At 41.4% G+C, this 20,172-nt stretch overlaps 1 protein-coding gene across 1 annotated transcript in view; it reads right to left on the minus strand.

Moving 5' to 3' along the window:
- The window catches only part of ADARB2 (adenosine deaminase RNA specific B2 (inactive)), a 119,398-nt gene that overhangs the window by 61,783 nt on the left and 37,443 nt on the right, over positions 1-20,172 (minus strand). Inside the window, 1 exon segment of the mRNA XM_086614785.1 lies at positions 4,043-4,157. Within this exon segment, the coding sequence (XP_086470911.1) occupies positions 4,043-4,157 (115 nt within the window).

Consider the following 20,172-nt stretch of genomic DNA (forward strand, 5'->3'; position numbering starts at 1 on the left):
ATGGGGCATCCACAACTTCTCTGGGCAACCCGTTCCACTGCCTCACCACCCTCTAAGTGAAAAATTTCTTCCTCATATCTAATCGAAATCTCCCCTTTCAGTTTAAAGCCATTACCCCGTGTCCTATCACTACACGCCCTTGTAAAAAGTCCCTCTCCAGCTTTCCTGTAGGCTCCCTTTAAGTAATGGAAGTCTCCAATAAGATCACCCCGGAGCCTTCTCTTCTCCAGGCTGAACAGCCCCAACTCTCTCAGCCTGTCTTCATAGCAGAGGTGCTCCAGCGCTCGGATCATCTTCGTGGCCCTCCTATGGACCCACTCCAGTAGCTCCATGTCCTTCTTGTGTTGGGGACTCCAGAGCTGAATGCAGTATTCCAGGTGGTGTCTCATGAGAGCAGAGTAGAGGGGCAGAATCGCCTCCCTCGACCTGCTGACCACGCTTCTTTTGATGCAGCCCAGGATACAATTTGCTTTCTGGGCTGCCAGCGCACATTGCTGGCTCATGTTGAGCTTCTCATCAACCAGCACTCCCAAGTCCTTTTCCTCAGGGCTGCTCTCAATCCATTCTCTGCCCAGCCTGTACTTGTGCTTGGAATTGCCCCGACCCACGTGCAGGACCTTGCACTTGGCCTTGCTGAACTTCATTAGGTTCTCACAGGTCCACCTCTCAATCCTGTCAAGGTCCCTCTGTATGGCATCCCTTCCCTCCAGCATGTCCACAACACCACACAACTTGGTGTCATCAACATACTCTGTGGCAATATGGCTTGCTGTACATGGAAGATTTGAATGCAATGTCCTACTTGTTAAATTTTTTTTTTCTAGAGTCAATCAAACAATTTTTGATAGAACAATCTTCTCTGAATGTGTTTCAACAAAACTAGAATGTGTTAGAGGACTGGCAGATTTCAAATACATTATAACTGGAGAACTGTTAAATAATTTACTTCAACCATTCCATCTTTTGAAATGTTTAATTCAAGATCTGTTATGTTAGTTCTTGAATTATTATTATATTCAATTATTTTATTACATCAAATATCATCAAATCTGCTGATATCCAGTGTAACAGTTTGCTCCTAACTAGGCAGATTTTTTCAAGGTTATCTTAATGATTACTGATCAAATGTTTTGAAAACTCACTCTTACAAAAATGCATTGAGATTTTAACTTTTCATCACAATTCAGAGCAAAGCATATCTAAATACACTGGACTGCCTGTTTTTCTGACTAGCAATTTATTACTGCAGAACATTCACAGTCAGTCAATAACATAATTTTCTACATTTTTTTCTTTCTCATACTTTGGAATTTGCCCTGGGTGCTACAGCATAAGTCAATTACAGTGCCTAAATGTAACTCTCTCTGGTTTCCCTGGGAAACTGAAATGGCAGAAAAAATGTCAGAGTTCAGGAAAAGAAAACCAATCTAGCACACTTCTGTTTCATCTGTAGAGATTTTGTATTATCTTAACACCAGTTATCACAGCATCACATTGTGCTTTTTACCAGCTTTGTCTGAATACTGTACAAGCACAGATAAATCTGTTTCTAGTTGGGATGACATTAAATCGAAACAAAGGTAAAAACAAATTAATTTTTGTCTGTCAGAGTTGTAAATGCAAGAAGACATTGCCAGATCTGGTTTTGTTGATGTCATTAGTAAATTGTTTGCAGAACTCTGTTTTCTGCCACATTCTATGTTAAAAACACAGAAAATTGGTACTTATTTTAGTGTTTGATGAGGAAAACCTGTCTGTTCCATCCTTGAAGAGAGTGCACCAAGATCCTTGCTGCCCCTTGGAATGACGGTGGGGAACAGACCACAAATCTGCAACTTTAGTGCAGAAAATCATGACACAAATAGCAAATGATTCGTATTGCCACGGTTGGCAGACATGCTCATGCTGGAAGGAACTAAAATCTTGCTGGAAAATGCACCAAGAGAAGGCTCTTTCTAGCTTTGCATCTTCTGTGAATCACTTCATATCTGTGAATTTCTTTTCTAGGCTCCACAAAACCAGTAAGATATTGACCAGTTGGATGGCTGACAGATTGAAGGAATTAATAAAAGGGAATTCAGAATTAAAAATAAAGCCTTGTGAACGTAAGTAAAATTATACTTTGTTTTAATACTAAGAAGAATTATGAAATATAAATGTGTAGAATCCCACTAAGGCCATAGGTCTCATAAAAATACTCAGTGGGAGGACACTTTCACTCCTTCCCTGAAGAAGAGACACAGATAGACCCAACTGCCTAGCAAGGCCAGCAGGAGTCTGGAAGTGCCCCTTTCCTCTCCTGGCACTCCATGCACTCAACAGCCAGTTTTGGAAGTTAAGATTCCTTTGGGTGACTTCTCTTCCCATATGGTGTGGAGTTTTAAACTGTCCTTTGTACGACTGCTTCTTTGGTCATATAGCAACGAGGCTGCATTGCTCCATCATGCTTTTTAAGGCAGGTCTAAGCCTGTGCTAAAGAATGCAGGGGCTGTACCTTGGCAAGGCAGGAATTAATGAAATTCTTACTGGGAATATACACACTGAGTGTAAGAAAACTGAACAGGGACAGGGAGCTAGGTACAGTCTCCCCTCGAGAAGTGGTTAAAGCAGTAATTCTTGGGTCCTGTAACTCAGCTTCTTATAACAGGCCTATTTAAACATTCTTCCTTGTGGTTCTCCTGCTTGGAAAGAGCTCCTCTAAAAAAATTACAGCACTTAGCTTAAATCTGGTGAGTGCCACAGTCAAGAAATCGACTATGACAAGGCAGCTGGCACGCTGGGTCTAGAGTGCATCTTTCACATCCCAAAGTAAATCTCACTCTTGCTTTTATTTTTCTTGGTAATGAATATGTCTCCTGTGGTTTACAGGACTTATATACCATGTTTTGTGTTCGTACAGCACTGTGTCTATGCAGCAGTTAAAAATGGAAGGCTCATCCATTATTCCAGATCCTAAATTAATATAAAAAAATTAGAAACCAAAACAGATTAAGCAAAATAATAACAAATTTAGCTGAGGAACAGTTCAATATCAGTTAGAGGTCTAAAAGATTTTTAGGTCAACTTCTCTACTTCTAATTTCAGGAGAGGATTGCTCACTCTTTTCTCATCAGAAAAAAGGAGAATGAGTTACTGTGCACAGAACTCTTAGCTGTATTTAGGTTCTGTGGCTGTAAAAGATCCAGCAGATAATCCTGTCTCCATCCTACTGCCCTGCAATATTCACAAATGTCCCTATTGAATCTAGCTAATGTAATTGCTGAGAGGAAGAAGTAAGACAAGTCCAGATGAATTATACATGCCTTTCCCCTCTGAGCTTATCTTCTCATTTCTAAACTCAATCCACTGCTCCACACATCTGAGTGAGAACGAAGTTTATGGCAGCACCTCCACTGCTGACATCCTTATAAATACTGAGATGCCCCAACTGCTCACAGAGAAAGAAAGATTGTCTATGCAACAGTTTCATCAAAGGGCTAAAGATTTCTGTATAGTATGTGTCCATCAGTTAAGTCTTAACAGGATGAATATAAAATCTTGGCCCTGCTGATAGGTGTAAGTATTTCCCTCAATCAGAGTAGAAGAGAATTAAAATTATGCATGCTCTTAGTTTTGTTTCTTTTGATTGGAAAGGAAATGGGCTGAGATTTGCTTTTATTGTGAGTCTAAAGCAAGGTTTATGGTAGCCTTGTACAACAAGAACTTGGTGTTTCCAGATCTAAAAAAGTAATTAATAAATAATACAATTTTTTTATTGATAATTAGAACTACCCCATCTACTAGGGAATGCAAAATCAGGCAGGTCAGTATTTTGTCCTGTAAACAAAGCAATGTAGGGACATATTTATGAATAAATCTATCTCTGTTGCCAATATTTTTTGTGTGAACTTAGTCGAGCTGTAAATATTTAATGATTCTTTTCTCTGCATTACTATTTATTTTTCTGTGTAGGAGTAAAGGCATCCTTCAATACTGTGGACCAGGTAAATAATGTATTACTTAACCATGAAAAATGTCAGAGGAAAATGAGAGGACATCTTACCTTTGGTCATCACAATGCCTGCAAGAGTTTTGTGACGTGCATGCATGGAAGTGAAATTGTCTGTCAGCTCCTGGAACTTCTGTGCAATCATTTGGTATATGGAGTCGGCAAAATCCTGAAAGACACAGTCAGAAAGAACTTTTTCACTTTCTTTGATTGAGGCACCTGGGCGTTTCTGCAGATTAGTCACCTGCTGTCAACCGCTGAGCAGTCTCTTTTAGAATTAGACACCACCAACCCAAGCGAAGATAAAAGGAGTATCTATTTTCAGTATATCAGGCCAAATTAACTGAATTAAAGCTAGAGACCCATATTGATGAGGATTAATGGTAAAGACAGATTTCAAGTTTGACTTTTTTTTCAGCCTCCTAGATGTTAGTCCAGGATCAGTTCACAGGAAATTTGTTGGTCCTTAAAGTACTTTATTGTAGTGAGCTGAAGAGGTGGATGTTTGTACCACCAAACTGAGCTGAGCTGCGGCCTGGGTTATAGATAAGGGCCATCAATTTCTGCATTCAAGGTGAGTTTTTAATGACTCACAGCTACTGAGGTAAAACGATCAGCTCAGGAATCCGGGCTATGTTTAATGCTGTCAGAGGAGTATCATGGTCCATCTTGCCTCCACCTCAACGGCCACTGGGAGGAAGGGAAGGGGTACCTCTGCTTGCACATCCTACCGAAGATGTTGCTTGAGCGAGTTCACTGGTGTGCAAGTGGTCTGTCAGTTCTCCTCCTCAGCACAGCAGCTTTGTGGAAAGCTCAGATTTTCCCATGGAGTGAGGTCTAGAGACTGTGTGGTCTGAACCCTCAGGTCTGAGTGAGCCCAGCCACTAGGGAGAGTCCTGAGAAGCCAGTTACTGAAGCCAAGCAGGGTAAAAGGTCTAAAAAGTGAATTCTGCAGTTTGCGTATGGATGAACGTGAACCTAAACTAACTCTGGTGCTCCTGAGAACACCACTACTTGGACTGTTTCCCTGCTGCAACGTTTAGTATCTTTTCATTTACTTAATCTCTACACTTTGTTTGGTACAGAGCCTTTCAAGCATACATTAGAGATAAGTCAGAAAAACACTGTTTGGGAGCAAGAGTTGTTCTTTGATTGCTTTGCAAGTCTGAACATATAAAGTAAGATCCAAGGGATTTATATTTTTTTATTTGAGCCATATGATTTCTTGTGGGAAGTCAAGCCGTACGCACAAATCCTTCAGGAGCAGTTTCTGGGGGCTGGAGCTTACTCTGGACTGCTGACAGGAGACCTCCTGGCCTCCAGCAATCTGGTTAGCCCCAAATGATCATGCCTTTGTTAGAAAAAGTGGCTCGACCAAGCAACAACTCCAGTTTTTCTCCTGGTGCTGGGCTAAGCTACCTGGGGGATGTCCTGTGAAAACAGTCCCTCTTGAATTCACCTGGTTTCTTTAAGTGGGTCCATGGCAACATGGAGGAGAGGCTGAGTTCAGCCTCTCTCACCCTGAAAGATCCACAGCCATGAAGAAACAAGGAAATGTATTTAAGAAGATCATATCTATTCTTTTTTTTCCAAAACTGCTAATGTTGATGAAAACATGTTGGTGAAAACAGTGTTTTAAATTGGGAGAACATACATCTATTTTTCAGAGGAAAGCAGATTCTAATTCACAAATATTATCAGTAATACTACTGCCACTGAAAGCCTCTGCAGGCTGTACACCATATGTTTCTACAGTTTGTTGCAGAAAGTCAGCTTAATATTTAAACATTATTATAGCAAACAGAAAAAATCTAATTAAATAAAATGTAACAATTAGGCAACGTCCTTTTTATAAAACCTGGAATATTTTTTCTATGGACAATCCTTGCAAGAGATTGCAGTTTGCTCAAATACATACAGGATAGGATTTCTTTGATACAATAATTCTTCTTTGTTTTGCTAAACGCAGTTTTCCAAGGTACTGCTCTGAGAATGAACCCTTTACCGAAAAAGACAGTTTAATATAACACGGAATATAATACACTGGCTTGTTGCAAAAGAAGGAAAGAGGCATATAAACCCTTTCCGGGAGATGCATGCAAAATTCTACACTAGAATTAGATGGAAACTAAGAAAAATTATGAAGAACAGTTTGACAGTTCCTAAATGGAATTTCACTTTGACTGCGTTTATACCTCTTCTAATCTAATTGTCCACAACCAAGGTATCGCTCACACAGTGCTTCCAAAGGATGAATTTTGGGTCAATTCTCATTTGTCAAGCATCAAGGCACCCCTGTGATATAAATGCAATTATAGTCGCTTTACAGATGAATGAGTGAAGGCACTAAAAGGGTGAGGGACTGGTCCAGGGGAATAGCACGGAGCCGGGCACAGCCAGGTGTTCTGATTTCCTGATGCCCTGGCTAAGTGCTCAGTGCTGGAACACTGCCTGTCTTTCATAATATGAAAGTTTGTTTCTAAACTTGTTTTCCCTACTGAAGAGTGACTTCATCCAGAACGGAAAACTAAAGCGTATTTGCAGGACTGATATAACTGGGTCCCATATGGTGGACTGAAAATCTGATCAGCTTTATTTAGACCAGAAATAAAGAAAAAAAAAGAAAAGAGTATCTCGATAAAACTGTCTGTACCATCATTTAAAAAAAGAATCAAATCATAAATTTCATCTCCTGCAGTATTGCAGTCCAATCCATGCCTGCATTTCTAGCGTACCCTCCAAATCTGTATCCCAGGGCATTTTGCGCTCATTAAGAGTTAATTAGCTTAGAGGCACATACAATTCCTAAAAGAATCGTTTTAAAAATGCTAAATAGAACAAATAACTTTTAACTTTGGATTTAGAAATCCCCACAGTCAGAGCTTTCTTTACTTCATTTGGCAGTAGGTTCCAAAGCCAGAGAGCAAAGAGACTCACTAAAGGCAAAATAACGACATGACTTCAGATAACATTTAGGGACGATAAGGAATTCGGCGTTTGCTGATCTCAAGGAGTGACCTGGGACATTAAAGAACTGCAAATCCATTAAACGTGAAGCCTTTTAGCTAAAATAAGTCAGGCGAATATTTTTCATCTTGAATTGCATTGCCTAAAATGATGCCAGCGAAATTAACAGAAGCAAAGGAGTGACATACATGAATACATATAGGATGCAGGAAAAATAACCAGAAACATAGTGTCTCATTGGAGGGGTGATCTACAGACTACCATATTGCCCCAAATTTCCCAATGGATTTTCCAAAGTACAATGGAAAGAAGGATTTTCCAAAGTACAATGGAAAGAAGGAAAAGGAGCAGACTGTTTTTGCAGATGGAAAAAAATAAGAAATCGGCAGATGCACAGCTCAGCTCTGTAAGGGATTTGGTACCCTGAGGACTGATGCATGTAATGCAGCATAACTGCAGGGCCTTGAATAATCCAGCCCTGAAAGCCAGCTTGGTGGCAGAGCTGGATACAGGGTTAGTTTTCTGGCCTATACCCGTAAGTTACAAGAGATGTAGAGTGCTTTCTTGCTCTAACACACACTAGAGCAGCTATTTGGCCTGATCCATTATATGCATTGAAATAAGTGACAGCATTTCCACCTATATAGAGACTTTAGACTGGATTTCAAGATTTTTACGAAGACAAAACTGGTTGCAAATATATCTAACGCATACAGGACAGATACGGTGGAGATGAGAGTTGGTATGTTTACCCCTGCTCAGTTTAGAACCATAGATTTCATTCCAGAGATTTTCTTGCTTGCCTATTAAACAATAGTCCTAGTCTACTAAAAGATACATATCCAGATGATCGTTCTTGATGGGATATAAACCAGAAAAATACAATTCGTGATGGCCATTGTGAGCCTGGTTGAACTTTTGGGATACTGGCTAGACTATGTTATCTGCCATCAGAAATAACTCAGAAACCATATACAAAAAGAATCATTTTTTTGTTATTCTCTATTATCAAAACAATTAATCTCAGAGAAAAGTTGTGTTTGGTGATACCACAGTTCCTACTGCTAGATATAAGTGAAAATAAAAGTCTCCATCTGGAGTAAATAAAAGAGCCAAATACACTTTGGCAGCTTCTGGAAGAATATTACATTGGTAGTAGAAAACGGGAAAATTTCAGAAGATGGCGGAAAAAGAAGAGTAGAAACTTTCTTTGTGAAAGAACAATTCAGTGCAATGAACAGAGGTGCACGCAATTGCACTGATCATGTAATGGCAGAGAAACAGTAGCTTGGGGCAGGGAGACAGCTCAGAAGAAAATAAAAAGAAACGGACAGTCAGAACTCTGAAAATTTTTACTAAGGCACACAGGAGAATAAATGTCCAAAATGCGCTTGAGTGCTGGACCTAGGGGACTTATGTTTGGGTGTTAAATCTCCTCGGAAAACTGGGATCTGATGTAAAATGCCACTGAAGCGAGTGGAAGAATGTCTGACTTAGAGATGCTCCACATAAGGCTCAACCAGCAAGGACAGGAGTTCAAGCATGCCTGTGCCCAGGCCAGGCAGGGTGAGCTCAGCCACGCTGGCTTCACCTGCATGTTGGGAGGAAAAAACGTGACTCTGGGGAAGAACCAATCTTTCAGGTGCTGAGTTTCCTTCAAATCCCCTGCTTTGGTTTGCCTGCTATCAAAATCTTATCCCTTCATAGGTCCTCACATAGATTGTTCTGTACAAAGAATATTTGTCTCAGAGACAATTTCTTTGAGATCAAAACTTTGCTTCATCTTGCTAACTCAGTGAGTGACATGAGCAATCAAACAAGACTGCTAGACCCACACTGAGAAGCAAATCTGCTCTTGGTTCCACTCAACCCATAGACATTGCCTAAATGCCTACTACCACTAGTAGAAGCAACAGTAACTTGTTCAAGCAGAAGAGAGAAACATAATGCTGAACTTTTTACTGTGAAAAAAGACTGTGAGATCCTGCTGTACTTAATGAGCTATATTTTAACATCTACAAGAAGGCTGGAAAAATGAAAAATAGATGTCATTACTATTAAAACTGCATTGTGTTGTCTGAAGTATTCATCTGTCTTTGATTACCATATCAAATTACTTGTGTTATTCACAAAGGAAAATCAAACTTTAGATCATACCACTACAGAACCGAAAACTTCTAGTCATTTCTCAGCACTAATATTTCAAATGGTATAAATAATTAAATGTGTTCAAGTTTGCAATGGGAGTCTTCAGGGTAAAACTGACATTCAACAGGAGTAGTAAGGATATTAAAATCAATAGATTATAAAGGAGAAAGCCTTTAGTAAACATTTTCTATTGAAATCCTGTCTTAGGGTTTATAGGGTTGAAATATCAAAAAGGTTAGATTTGCATATGGATGGGAAGAAATATTCTACTATACAGATATCACGAAGGGCTCTGTTTCTCCTGTCCCACAAGTACTTTATTTTCCAGAAAATTACTGACATTTTGGGGGTAAATGTTGAACACGATGAATGGGGATCGGGTTGAATTAAGTTCACAACTCCCTTCACAGATAAAAGGAGATGCACACCTGGTTCTTTTTACTGGCCGAGGGGGAACACACACTCCTTGACAGCGGGAGTTTGCATTTTTTCCTGTGGAGAACTCTCAGTGTCTAAGTGGAAGGGGAGGAAAATGCAGCAGCGAGAACATCAATCCTGAAGCACTGCTCCTGGTCAGGGTGTGTAGCAAATTGCTACACAAGACACTTTTTCCCAGGCTTGTAAATAAGTTTGCTGTAGCTAGTTGGAGATTCATCGCAAAGTGATTGTACCCTCGAGCCAATGAATTAGTCAGGCCCTTCCCAGGTACTACATCATCTTCAAGATGCAGCCTTGAGAAGAGCAATAGCAGAGGGTCGTGGGCTGCCCTCCACCATCAGTCTTCTGGCATCAGTTTAACTCCTGTCACCAGGAGCTCCTCCAGCATGGTGGAAAGGGCTGAAGGAGGACCTGGAGGAACAGGCAGGTGGGGATGACTTGTGGCAGTAAGGAGGGCAGCGGGGCGCAGATGGCAGGTTGCAGGCTGGGTTCGCTCCTTGCCCTGCTTCCTGGAAGCCTCGGTGCAAATCGCTTGCTTTGCCATGAGTCCCACTTTCCCAGAGGTAAAAGGGGACAATTTTTACTCTCAAGGGAACTGTGAGGCAAATGGCATTCACGGTGGTGAGAGTCTCCAAGCAGGGTCATGGAAGGACTTCTGCAGGCAGACTGAAGGCTGCAGCGCACAGCCCCTCATAACTCAGCCTTCCTTCAGGATGCACAGGCATTTACAGAGTATTACTCAAAGAACAAGGCACTGCCAGGGAATTCATTGTGGTTCTTTCCTTGAGATGTGTAGTAATTATTTCTCTCTGATCATAACTCCTACAGTATTGATCATTATGTCTGGTTTTGGCTTATCCCTCAGGGCCAGCGTATATGGGCTTTGTTTTATCTCAGATGGACGCGGTTTTGTTTTTCTGGCCATACATTTTCATTTCAGCTGACTGCACTCGTGTATCCTGTGTACATCCTGATTCAGAGAGGTCTTCTCATTCATGCCTCTCGGAGGGGAATGGATGTGCGCTGCACAGGCAGCAGCTGGGTACACGTTCCCACACTGAGCTTCTAATGAAAACTCCAATAACAATAACGCACTTCTGAAACTGAAGATCCTCATGATTTTCTTATCAAGATTGATGGGGAAGATCAACTGCTCCTATTGATTCAGTCAAAAGAAATGCTTTCACCATCCCCTCCATCTGTTCATAGTCCTGTTACAAACGTTTTAGCTACATATGACGCTGAGCTACCACAATGAATTTCTTATTTCTGTAATTGTCAAATGTCCTGAACTTATTCTGCATTCATGAAGACTCCTCAGTGGCTCGGCTGACCTCGGCTGACTTGGCCAACTCGCGCAGGCTGTGTAATGGGCTCCTGGACTCAAAGTGATTATTTGCTGGCTGCTTCCCTCTCCAACCCTCACCCCACTGGAGGCTGATTGCTCTGCTAATTTCCCAGGCCCCACAAAACATATCTGCCTCCACACCATTGCTTGTATTGTAGTGATCATTTACTAAACATCAGCACTGTGCTGGCTGCTCTATGAGGCAGACTTTGAAAACAGTCTCTGTGTGGCAGACAGAAAAACGACAAAATGTCCTGAAAGACCCCAGAATGGGAGTCAGAATAGACAATTCCTTCTCCCACCCATTTGTTTTTTGCGTTTCCCAATAGACCTAGGGCTTTATGAAAACAATAGCTGCCGCCTGTGCTGGGGTTGGGAGGATATGACATGCATGGAGAAATTAAGATGAGACAAAGGTAGAATGGGAGGGTTAGTTAAGGTCCATCTTTGATGAATCTCAGCACCTTTATGCCTGGGAGGTTTCCCAATGACTTCTTTAGGCTTTATATTCAACCCTGTTCTAATGAATGTGAGGTCTGCTAAAAAACATTCTATCAGATTTTGAAGACTGTTCATATATCTAGCATATGCTCCAGTAATGATTAAAGGCTGCAGTAGGCTCTTCGCTTGTGATGTTTCTTGTGTGGCTAAATGCAAGCTGAAAGTCCTCCACTGCATATGAAACGTTTTTTACCAGGGAATACAAAAGTCTCCCACTAAACTTTGTTTTAAATCTCTTCAGTGAGATTTTCAGTCATGATTGGCGAAGAGATACTGTGCCAGTGTTCATAGAACTTTGTCTTAAAACGTTGAATTTTTCACACAAATATAAAGTTTGAAATGGGGAGGGGGACACCAAGTTTTATTGGGGCATTTAGGGAGGGAGAAATTTCGAAATTGATAGCTATGATGTGAGTTCTGCTATCATGAAAAAGCTTCTGAATTTGTACGTGAGTACTACTATGTGATCCTGTAAATGAAATTAATGAATGTTAAATATCTCAAAAGAAATTTGTAGCAACAGGAGGACGTACAAAGATCGAATAGGAATTTATTCTACAAGCTCACTGAAAAAAATTGGTCTGTTTTCTCAATATATCTCTTGACTACAGGGAATCAACCAAACTTAATATAATGTATCTTTTTATTTGTTTCAGAAACCCCTGGAGTGACTGAAAGGAAATAGAACACATAAAATAAGCATACTATTGAAAAGGAAATGCTGTCAAATCCAAATGCCCCAGCTCCTCTAAAACATACGTTTTTCTATTTAGTAGGAAAACATTTTGTATGTAGGTTTAATTAGAATCTTTAAATTCACATTAGTGTGTTAATGTTAGGATGCTAACAGATGAGCCCCTCTATTTGAGGTTGATTCATTGCTGTCTGCATTCATCTTGCTCTAAAAAGATGCTACCAATAAGTACCATTTCAATGAATTTAGAGGAAACAAGCTTTTCCACCGACATGAACAGTTGCTCCCTAAAGAAGGTCACGCTCAGTTTCCAGCTTTGCTCCTTTTGACTACAGCTCTGCATTTATTGCTCCGGTAATGAAGAATGTCCATATCAATTTTGCAGAATCATTCTTGAAGTCAATACTGCACCTGCTAACAAACACCAGAAAGGAGGGGTTGTTTGTTTGCCTTTTTTTTTCTTTTCTTTTACTGATCCTTAACCCAAAAGCCATCTTTCTACAAAGGCACACATAAGGTTGGCTGCAAGTGCTGAATAATTCAAAACAATAAAGTAGTGTTCACTCTGCAGCCTTGTGCCTGCTTCAGGACAAGCCTCAGGTGTCAAGCTGTTGTACACTACAGATATTAAATTAGCACGAATGGGTTTTCTTTAACTAGATAAAAGCTCTATAAAACCACCAGTGCCCAGGAATGGCTAACTCTGTACAAAGGCTTTTATGCTCTCTATAAAAATCTGGATTTTAGATTCATATTATGAGCCATCTCTCTTTAATAAATCAATGCTTTATCTGAGAAATGTCCTTTCAGTTTTCTGTTTCCTTGCTTTATCTTTCCTAGGTGCATTAAAATGAACATCCTTTGGAAACTAACAGTGGCAAAACCCTCGTCACATACAATACTCTTGGCTGTTCGAGGTCCACTCTCTTCCTGAAGCCTAACCAGTTAGCAGCTCTTGGGTAAATGTTCAAAGCAGGGAGGGAACAGTGCTTGCTCCAATCACTTGAGCATCACTTTGAAAATCTACACCTGTATGTTTATGGCTGTCATTAAGGAACTGCGCTATTAAGAGTCTTTCCCATCACACATATGCTTTGTTAGATAAAGCAGGGTGCAGTCAGTGTCCAAAACAAATTTAATCTATTTTGAACTGCTGATCCCAGCAAGGCACTGAATGATTCAACTTTGTGAATCACTGCAGAGCAAGGCGTATAATACACTGTGTGGTAATTACTATACAGACATCGGAATTTTTCCTTTCTTGTTGTTAAAGATCTTGCTGTCATTTGTTGTAATGATTCTTGAAATCCGGCTATAACCTTGCTAACAACCTTTCCCTTGGCTGGGAGGGGTGGTAAGGCAATCTACATTTCATGTTACCTCACCCATCTCTGGGCTTCTCCTCAAATGTGTAATTAGCGGGTACAGTTCCCATCATCTATGGTGGCTTCGTGTGAGGAGAGGCAGAAACGAGATTTCTGCTGAATCCCGATTGCCACTCAGGCACCCAACAGAGCCATTTGAGACTGGTACATGCCCTTCCTGACTTACTGTCCCTTACTGGGCAAACACAAGTAATTAACATAACATTGCTGAAATTAAGAAAGAGTTTTACTGTTTTATGTCTGCTGAGAACCTGCATCTGAAGCTAAAAATTCAGCATAACTTCTAGCCCATGCTCTAAAAGCCAAAACGACTTCCCCATCACCTTTCCCTCCATCTCCAGTCAAGAAACTCCTAAAGAAGTGTCCACACTGGGAATCTGGGAATGTCTTTTTTAAACCCTGTGACAACACTCTTGGGCAAAACCCATTGCTTCAACAGACTTGTTTTTAAGCAAGAGCCCTGTGAAGGACGGAGCACAAGGCCAGGAGACTGTGGAGTGGCACTGTGTGGGCTGTCCTTCATGGGATGACCTTCCCTTGGGACCATGCCTGTGAGAGGGGTGGAAGGGACCTGCCTGCAAATGAGTGCGATGTTGCAGCTTTCACTTACAGATCAGATTTCTTATGGCAAATAAAATCTTCAAGAAAATTTCCTTATCATGGGACAGTTGCTTTAACTGATTTATTCACTGTGGGCAGTAAAAGAAGATCTTCTTAGGGGAGAAAAAAAGTCAAAGAATAAATGGATAAACCTAGTAATTAAAGTAAAAACCAATTATTTCTATTTATTTAACTATTTACACAAAACTCTCAAAACAGTTTACCTACAAATTGGCCAAAATCTATAAAATTCATGTCATATAGGTAAATATATTTGTTCCTATATAACTGATGATTTAATTGAGAGACAACCAGTTTTAACATTTTGCTCAGGTAAGTCCACATCACAGACAAGAAACAGAATGTGCGATTATTCCCTTGCAGCAAAAAAAAAGGCATAATAAAAATATGAACAAATGTCTTTCATCAGCACACCATACCTCTGGAAGGATGCCTCTAAGGATCTCCAAGGTGTCTGGCATTACATGTCTAGGATTACAGCCATGGGGTAAGAAAGAATCTCCCAAAATTCAGAGTGCAATTCCAGAAAGAAAAGAGGAACAATCAACTTCATACCCAGCTCTCAGAATACATAAAACTGTGTGTCACCAATCTGTGTTTTTAAGGTAATCGCTGGATGTTAGCTCCTTGCTAAGATGCACATAACCTAAAGGGCACTCCAGTAAATTACATCCAGCATGTTTCTCTCTCCTGCTCTGCTCACAAGGCTCCACAGCAAGGAGGAGCTGGCACACCAGCCTTGTGCTGCTCTTTTCAGTCTACAAAACTGTCCTGCCAAAACCTGGGGGGCTTGTAGCAGGCAAGGGCTACCCAAAATTCTTGGACTCAAGAGCTGACTAATATGGACAGCAAGGTAAAATTCACCGCTTGTAGCCCCTGAAAACAGTAAAAGCAAAAAAGCAGAGGATTTCAAGGCTGTCTGCCATGGCACCTTTGTCTTTTGTCTTTCTTCATCCTTTCTGCTCCTGTGATTATGTGTTTAACCATTTCCCCCACCTCTTCTGTCAAGTGAATCTGTGCTTAGCCTCACAGAAGCATTGTCTAGGTGGTCTGAAAACCCAGACAAACTATTATACAAATCAAAGCCTGTCCAGTTTCTGATAACACCAAAACTAATTTATTTTTTGTTTATACTCCACTACCTTTGACAAAGCTTCCTCTAGAGATTTATATCTCCATCCTTACTGCTTTCCAACTGTTCGTCAATTTTTTTGTTTTGCAACTGACAAAAAAAAAAAAATCTGACATCAACCTTGGAAGAGGTACTGAGTGCAGAAGTTTTTTTTCAGATGTGATAAAATCTTGCCTAAAACCATGTCCAACCTTTTCAGTAGAAAGTCCAGATGGCTTTGCAGCCTGTACAACAGACTTTATTCACTGATGCTTCTCTAAGTGTCAGCAGGGTGTTGTCTTCCAGAACTAGTAAATGCGCAATGAAAGGCAGCTCGAAGGGGAGAAATAAACACAAACAAAAAAAAACCCTCACTTAAATCCCCCTGCCTCCCCCTCAAAACCAAATTAATCTGAGAATTTCTACATGCATCTGACTGAAAATCCGCCCCGGGTGAAGAAAAGCTTTGCAAACAACTGGAGGTGTAACGGATGGGGTGGCAGTTCAGGCGGCTCCAGGGTGAGCAGTGATTTACGCACTCACTGCCGACTCTAGGTCGCCCTTACCTGCATTGCAAATCTTTCAGCCACAGGATAGGACCCTTCCCAACTCCGTATGTAGGCTTCAAACTGCAACAGCTCTTAGCCTTGTTTTCACTACAGTTAAAACAGCACAAAGAAGCCTTTCTGAGTCTGACAAGCAGGCAGGGCAGCAGGTGGGAGATGGCTCAGGGATTTGGGCTGAGCTTCTGCCCCCTTTCCCGCATCCCCTGCAGCCTGATCCCAGACATGCTGTCAGCCCCTGCCTCAGTTTCCCATATGTAAAACAGGAACATTTTGGTGAAGCCATGCGTGTGACTTCTTTGATACAGGTGGGGATCAAAGTACTGTTCTACTTCAATTTATGGCCAATCTTACTATAGGATTAGCACTGTCCTGCCCAGCCCTCCACCCTGCATGGTGCCTAGCTTTAAACCGAGGCAATATGGGAGGGCGAGTGGTAAAACAGCCCCGCTATGACCAGCACTGGCCCTGCAGCTGTGCCGAGCCCTGATAGCAGCCCGATGCTGCACTCAGCAACTCGAGTATGGAGGGCATCTGCTTGGTTTACTCCAGGAGAAATGCTTCCTGCTCTTGCTACCACTTCTGAGTCCTCCAAGGGAATCAGAAAGAGTAAAAAGCTTCAACCAATATGAAGCTCATGCAGCTATCACCATTTTAACCACCACCCATGTGATACTGGTGGCAGTGGTTAATAACGCAGCCACTTCGATAGTATTCCCGATTGTGTTACAATTGTGTAGCCTTGCAGTTGGCAGTGCTCTTGCTTCACATCTGTGTAGTTTATCCTAACACGGGTACGCTCCAGGTCCAGGGAGCCTCAGCATGACTGCAAGGCAAATAATAAGTGATGGCAACAGAGGGGAGATTTCTCAGAAGAGAGAGGGAAAAAAAAAAGAAGTAAGAAAAGAAAAAAAGAAAAGGGGAAAAAAAAAAGAAACCTGGTGCACACAGAGCCTTTCAAACATGTCTCCTGGTTTTGTTTCTCTTTGACACACTACTCTTGTTTTGAGCTGACAGCTGTGGTCCAGCCTTTGTCAGGTAATTAATCTGGGTAGTTCATTTTCACAGGTGAGTAGCAGGTTGGCAAAGTCTCCTCTAGCAGTGGTTTGTGTTTTTTTTTTCTTTTCAGAGCAGCATGAGCATGAAAGCATGTTCGTGTGTTGGTGTGAACCTGTGCACACAACACACTCTTGGACCTTGCTGGCCATTTGTTCCTTCCTCACTGCAGGATGATACGCTGCAAGTAGATGCTGTGCTCTGGAGGGTGAACCGAAGGAAACCTCAGACAGGAATTTAAAAGCATCAGACTTGTTCTTGTTGACTACAACTGACAAAACATTAAAACCATTGAGTTACCTTGCCAAGGCTGAGTGAGCACTGCTGGTCTGACTCACACAACTTTTGTATCCGTTTAGAAATGAAACTGATTAAAGAAAAGGAGATGGGGAGAGAGAGAGAGAAAAGCCATCATATCTCTTGACGGGGCAATGCGGGGTAATCTACTGCATTTTAACGTTTGGTTAGTTGTGAAGTATGCAATAATAATAATAATAATAATAATAATAATAATAATAATAATAATAATAATAATAATAATAATAATAATAATAATAATAATATTTTGCCCTTACAGTGGTGACAGCTAAAATGAGCACATTTTTGTGCTTTGATTCTCCCCCTCTACTCTGCCCTCGTGAGACCTCACTTGGAGTATTGCGTCCAGTTCTGGAGTCCCCAACATAAGAAGGACATGGACCAGTTGGAGAGGGTCCAGAGGAGGGCCACGAAGATGATAAGAGGGCTGGAGCACCTTTCCTATGAGGACAGGCTGAAAGAGTTGGGGCTGTTCAGCCTGGAGAAGAGGAGGCTCCGGGGTGACCTTATAGCGGTCTTCCAGTACCTCAAGGGGGCCTACAAGAAAGATGGGGAGAGGCTGTTCAGGAGGGCTAGTTGTGATAGGACAAGGGGTAATGGTTTTAAAATAGAGGGAGGTGGATTCAGGTTGGATATTAGGAAAAAATTTTTTACCATGAGAGTTGTAGAACACTGGAACAGGTTGCCCAGAGAGGTGGTGGATGCTCCATCCCTGGAGACGTTCAAGGCCAGGTTGGATGAGGCCCTGAGCAACCTGATCTAGTTGGAGATATCCCTGTTCCTTGCGGGGGGGTTGGACTAGATGACCTTTGAAGGTCCCTTCCAGCCCTAACGATTCTATGATTCTATGATTCTATGATTTTGTTTTTTGCGATGCAGACAGTGCTCTGCAAGGTCACTGAGCTGGGAAACGTGATTCTATGGCTCTTGCGTCAAAGTGCCAAAATATACTTTCACCAAAGCTGTACATCTTCAAGCCATTCCTGAGCTCCACAGAGTCACTTCCTTCTGTTTGATGGTTACTTGCCACTTCCACATTATGCCCCAAGATATCTGTCTTGACAAATGGCTGGGTAATACATGGCTGGGCAACACAATTGTACCTCAGAGTCTCTGTCCTCCACAGCCAACACAAGCTTGCTTTATTTCTTCTTCCTTATAGTCCTTCTTCCTTACATTTCTTCTTCCTCCTTCTTACAATCCAGTAGGTTCTTAAAACTTGATTTGCACATTACTCTGTTTTGTCTCTGTCCTGGGTACCCCACTCCTCTGCTTCCACAGGCAATCAAGAGATGGTTCGACTCAGTTTGTACTGTGAAAGGATGCCATGTTCTGACATATATTTTTGTCTCCTTGACTAATACTGAAACATACTTTGAACGTATGGTGAGCTGTAACATCTCTTTGTTGAGGATAACAAGCTTCAGTCCTTGATGGAAAGCAGTGTAGTGGTCCCTAGGCAGCTGGCTACGCTAGGAGGGGCTGTGTTAAGTGAGGTGGATTTAGGAAACTGGGCACTCTTCACCTTTTCTTGAATGTTTGAGGTTGTTATTTCTAGGTGAACATTTCAGTGGCTACTCCCATTTCCAGTGGTCAGCCCAAATGGAGTCATGCATGCCCCCTGAATGATGGCCATATTCTGGCCATCTCTGGCTGTAAGAGGTTTATTCTCTCCCTTGACCATACAGTGAGCCCAGATCTACTGACTCTCAGCAGCAGATTAAATCGGTTCCCTATCCCTTCAGATTCAGTGCGGTAGTAATAGTGAATAGGTGGCAGTAGTAAGTGATCAGAGTAAAGTGATTTCCTTACGCCAGGAAATGGAATAAAATCCCCTCTCCTAAATCCATTTAGCTCTACACTCATTATATTGCCATGCTTTTCCAGTGAAATGTTCAGATCCTATTGAAATGTCCTAGATATTAATTTTCACTGCCAATAACAGGAGTCCTGAGCACTTAACATTGTCCTTGGAACACAGTAAAAATATGTTTCAGCAGCTAATGAAATTATCACAGACCTTGCGACCTGGAAAACAAACAGAATACAAAAGTCTTACCCTTGCTGGCTAAAATGATGTGGTACAGCTGTGTTTTGTCATGTACTTATATATATATATACATGCATATGTCATGCCAATTGTAGATTGCCATTTTATATGTATTAAGGTGGTTAAGGAGGCTTTTTTTAGCTGACATTTCCACCACATCTCAACAACTGTTTAGCTAGAATCTATGCCATGTGTCATGTGTTTTATGGTTTCTTTAGCACATATAAGGTTTAACTGTCGGAAGACTAATGCTCACTGGCTTCTAACAGGGATGTACTAGTGTCATTCCTTTTTTATCTATCCAAACTTTAGCATGTCAAGCTTTACTGCTTTTATTTTGTCCTTAACAATTTGTGCATATAGAACTAGAAAAAACACAGAACAAATGCTCACCAAAAAGATACAAAGATGCCTTTCAAGGCAAGGATGATGGGAAATCTCTCAGGGTATTGTCACTGCAAAATGCATTGTCATACCACAGAAAAGGGCAAAACCTGAGCTTCCCTTGGGTTTTTAAGTATCGAACTTGCACAGATAGATGGTTGGAGGCCTTTGAAGAACTCAGTCTCGTTGCAGGCCCAAACTAGACGTGAGTTTGTCCTTTTATGTTATGTGATGCCAAGGACGTAAGACTCTAATGGTTTTTGGTACACACATGACAGACCTGACGAGAAGTTGCAACCATTTTGTTGAAGCAGCTATCAGATACCTGTGCCTCAGTTCCTGTACCTGCATTCATCTGCCTGAAGGACCTCAGGGATCACCTCCCTTGTGTCTGCAAATGGCCTCAGTATGTAAATCTCTACGGCAAAGTGAAGCATTGCCATCACGGTGTTGGCACGTCAGCGACACGGCACAGCGTGTCCTAATCCTTTACAGGCAAAATTCAGCTACAAAACCAGTCCTTCAACACCAATGGCAGATGACACCGTAAAACCATCTTTCATCTATGTCTCCCTGATTTTAAAAAAATGGGCTAAGATG

This window comes from Tauraco erythrolophus, chromosome 7 (assembly GCF_009769465.1).
Source record: "Tauraco erythrolophus isolate bTauEry1 chromosome 7, bTauEry1.pri, whole genome shotgun sequence".
Classification (NCBI taxonomy): Eukaryota; Metazoa; Chordata; class Aves; order Musophagiformes; family Musophagidae; genus Tauraco; species Tauraco erythrolophus.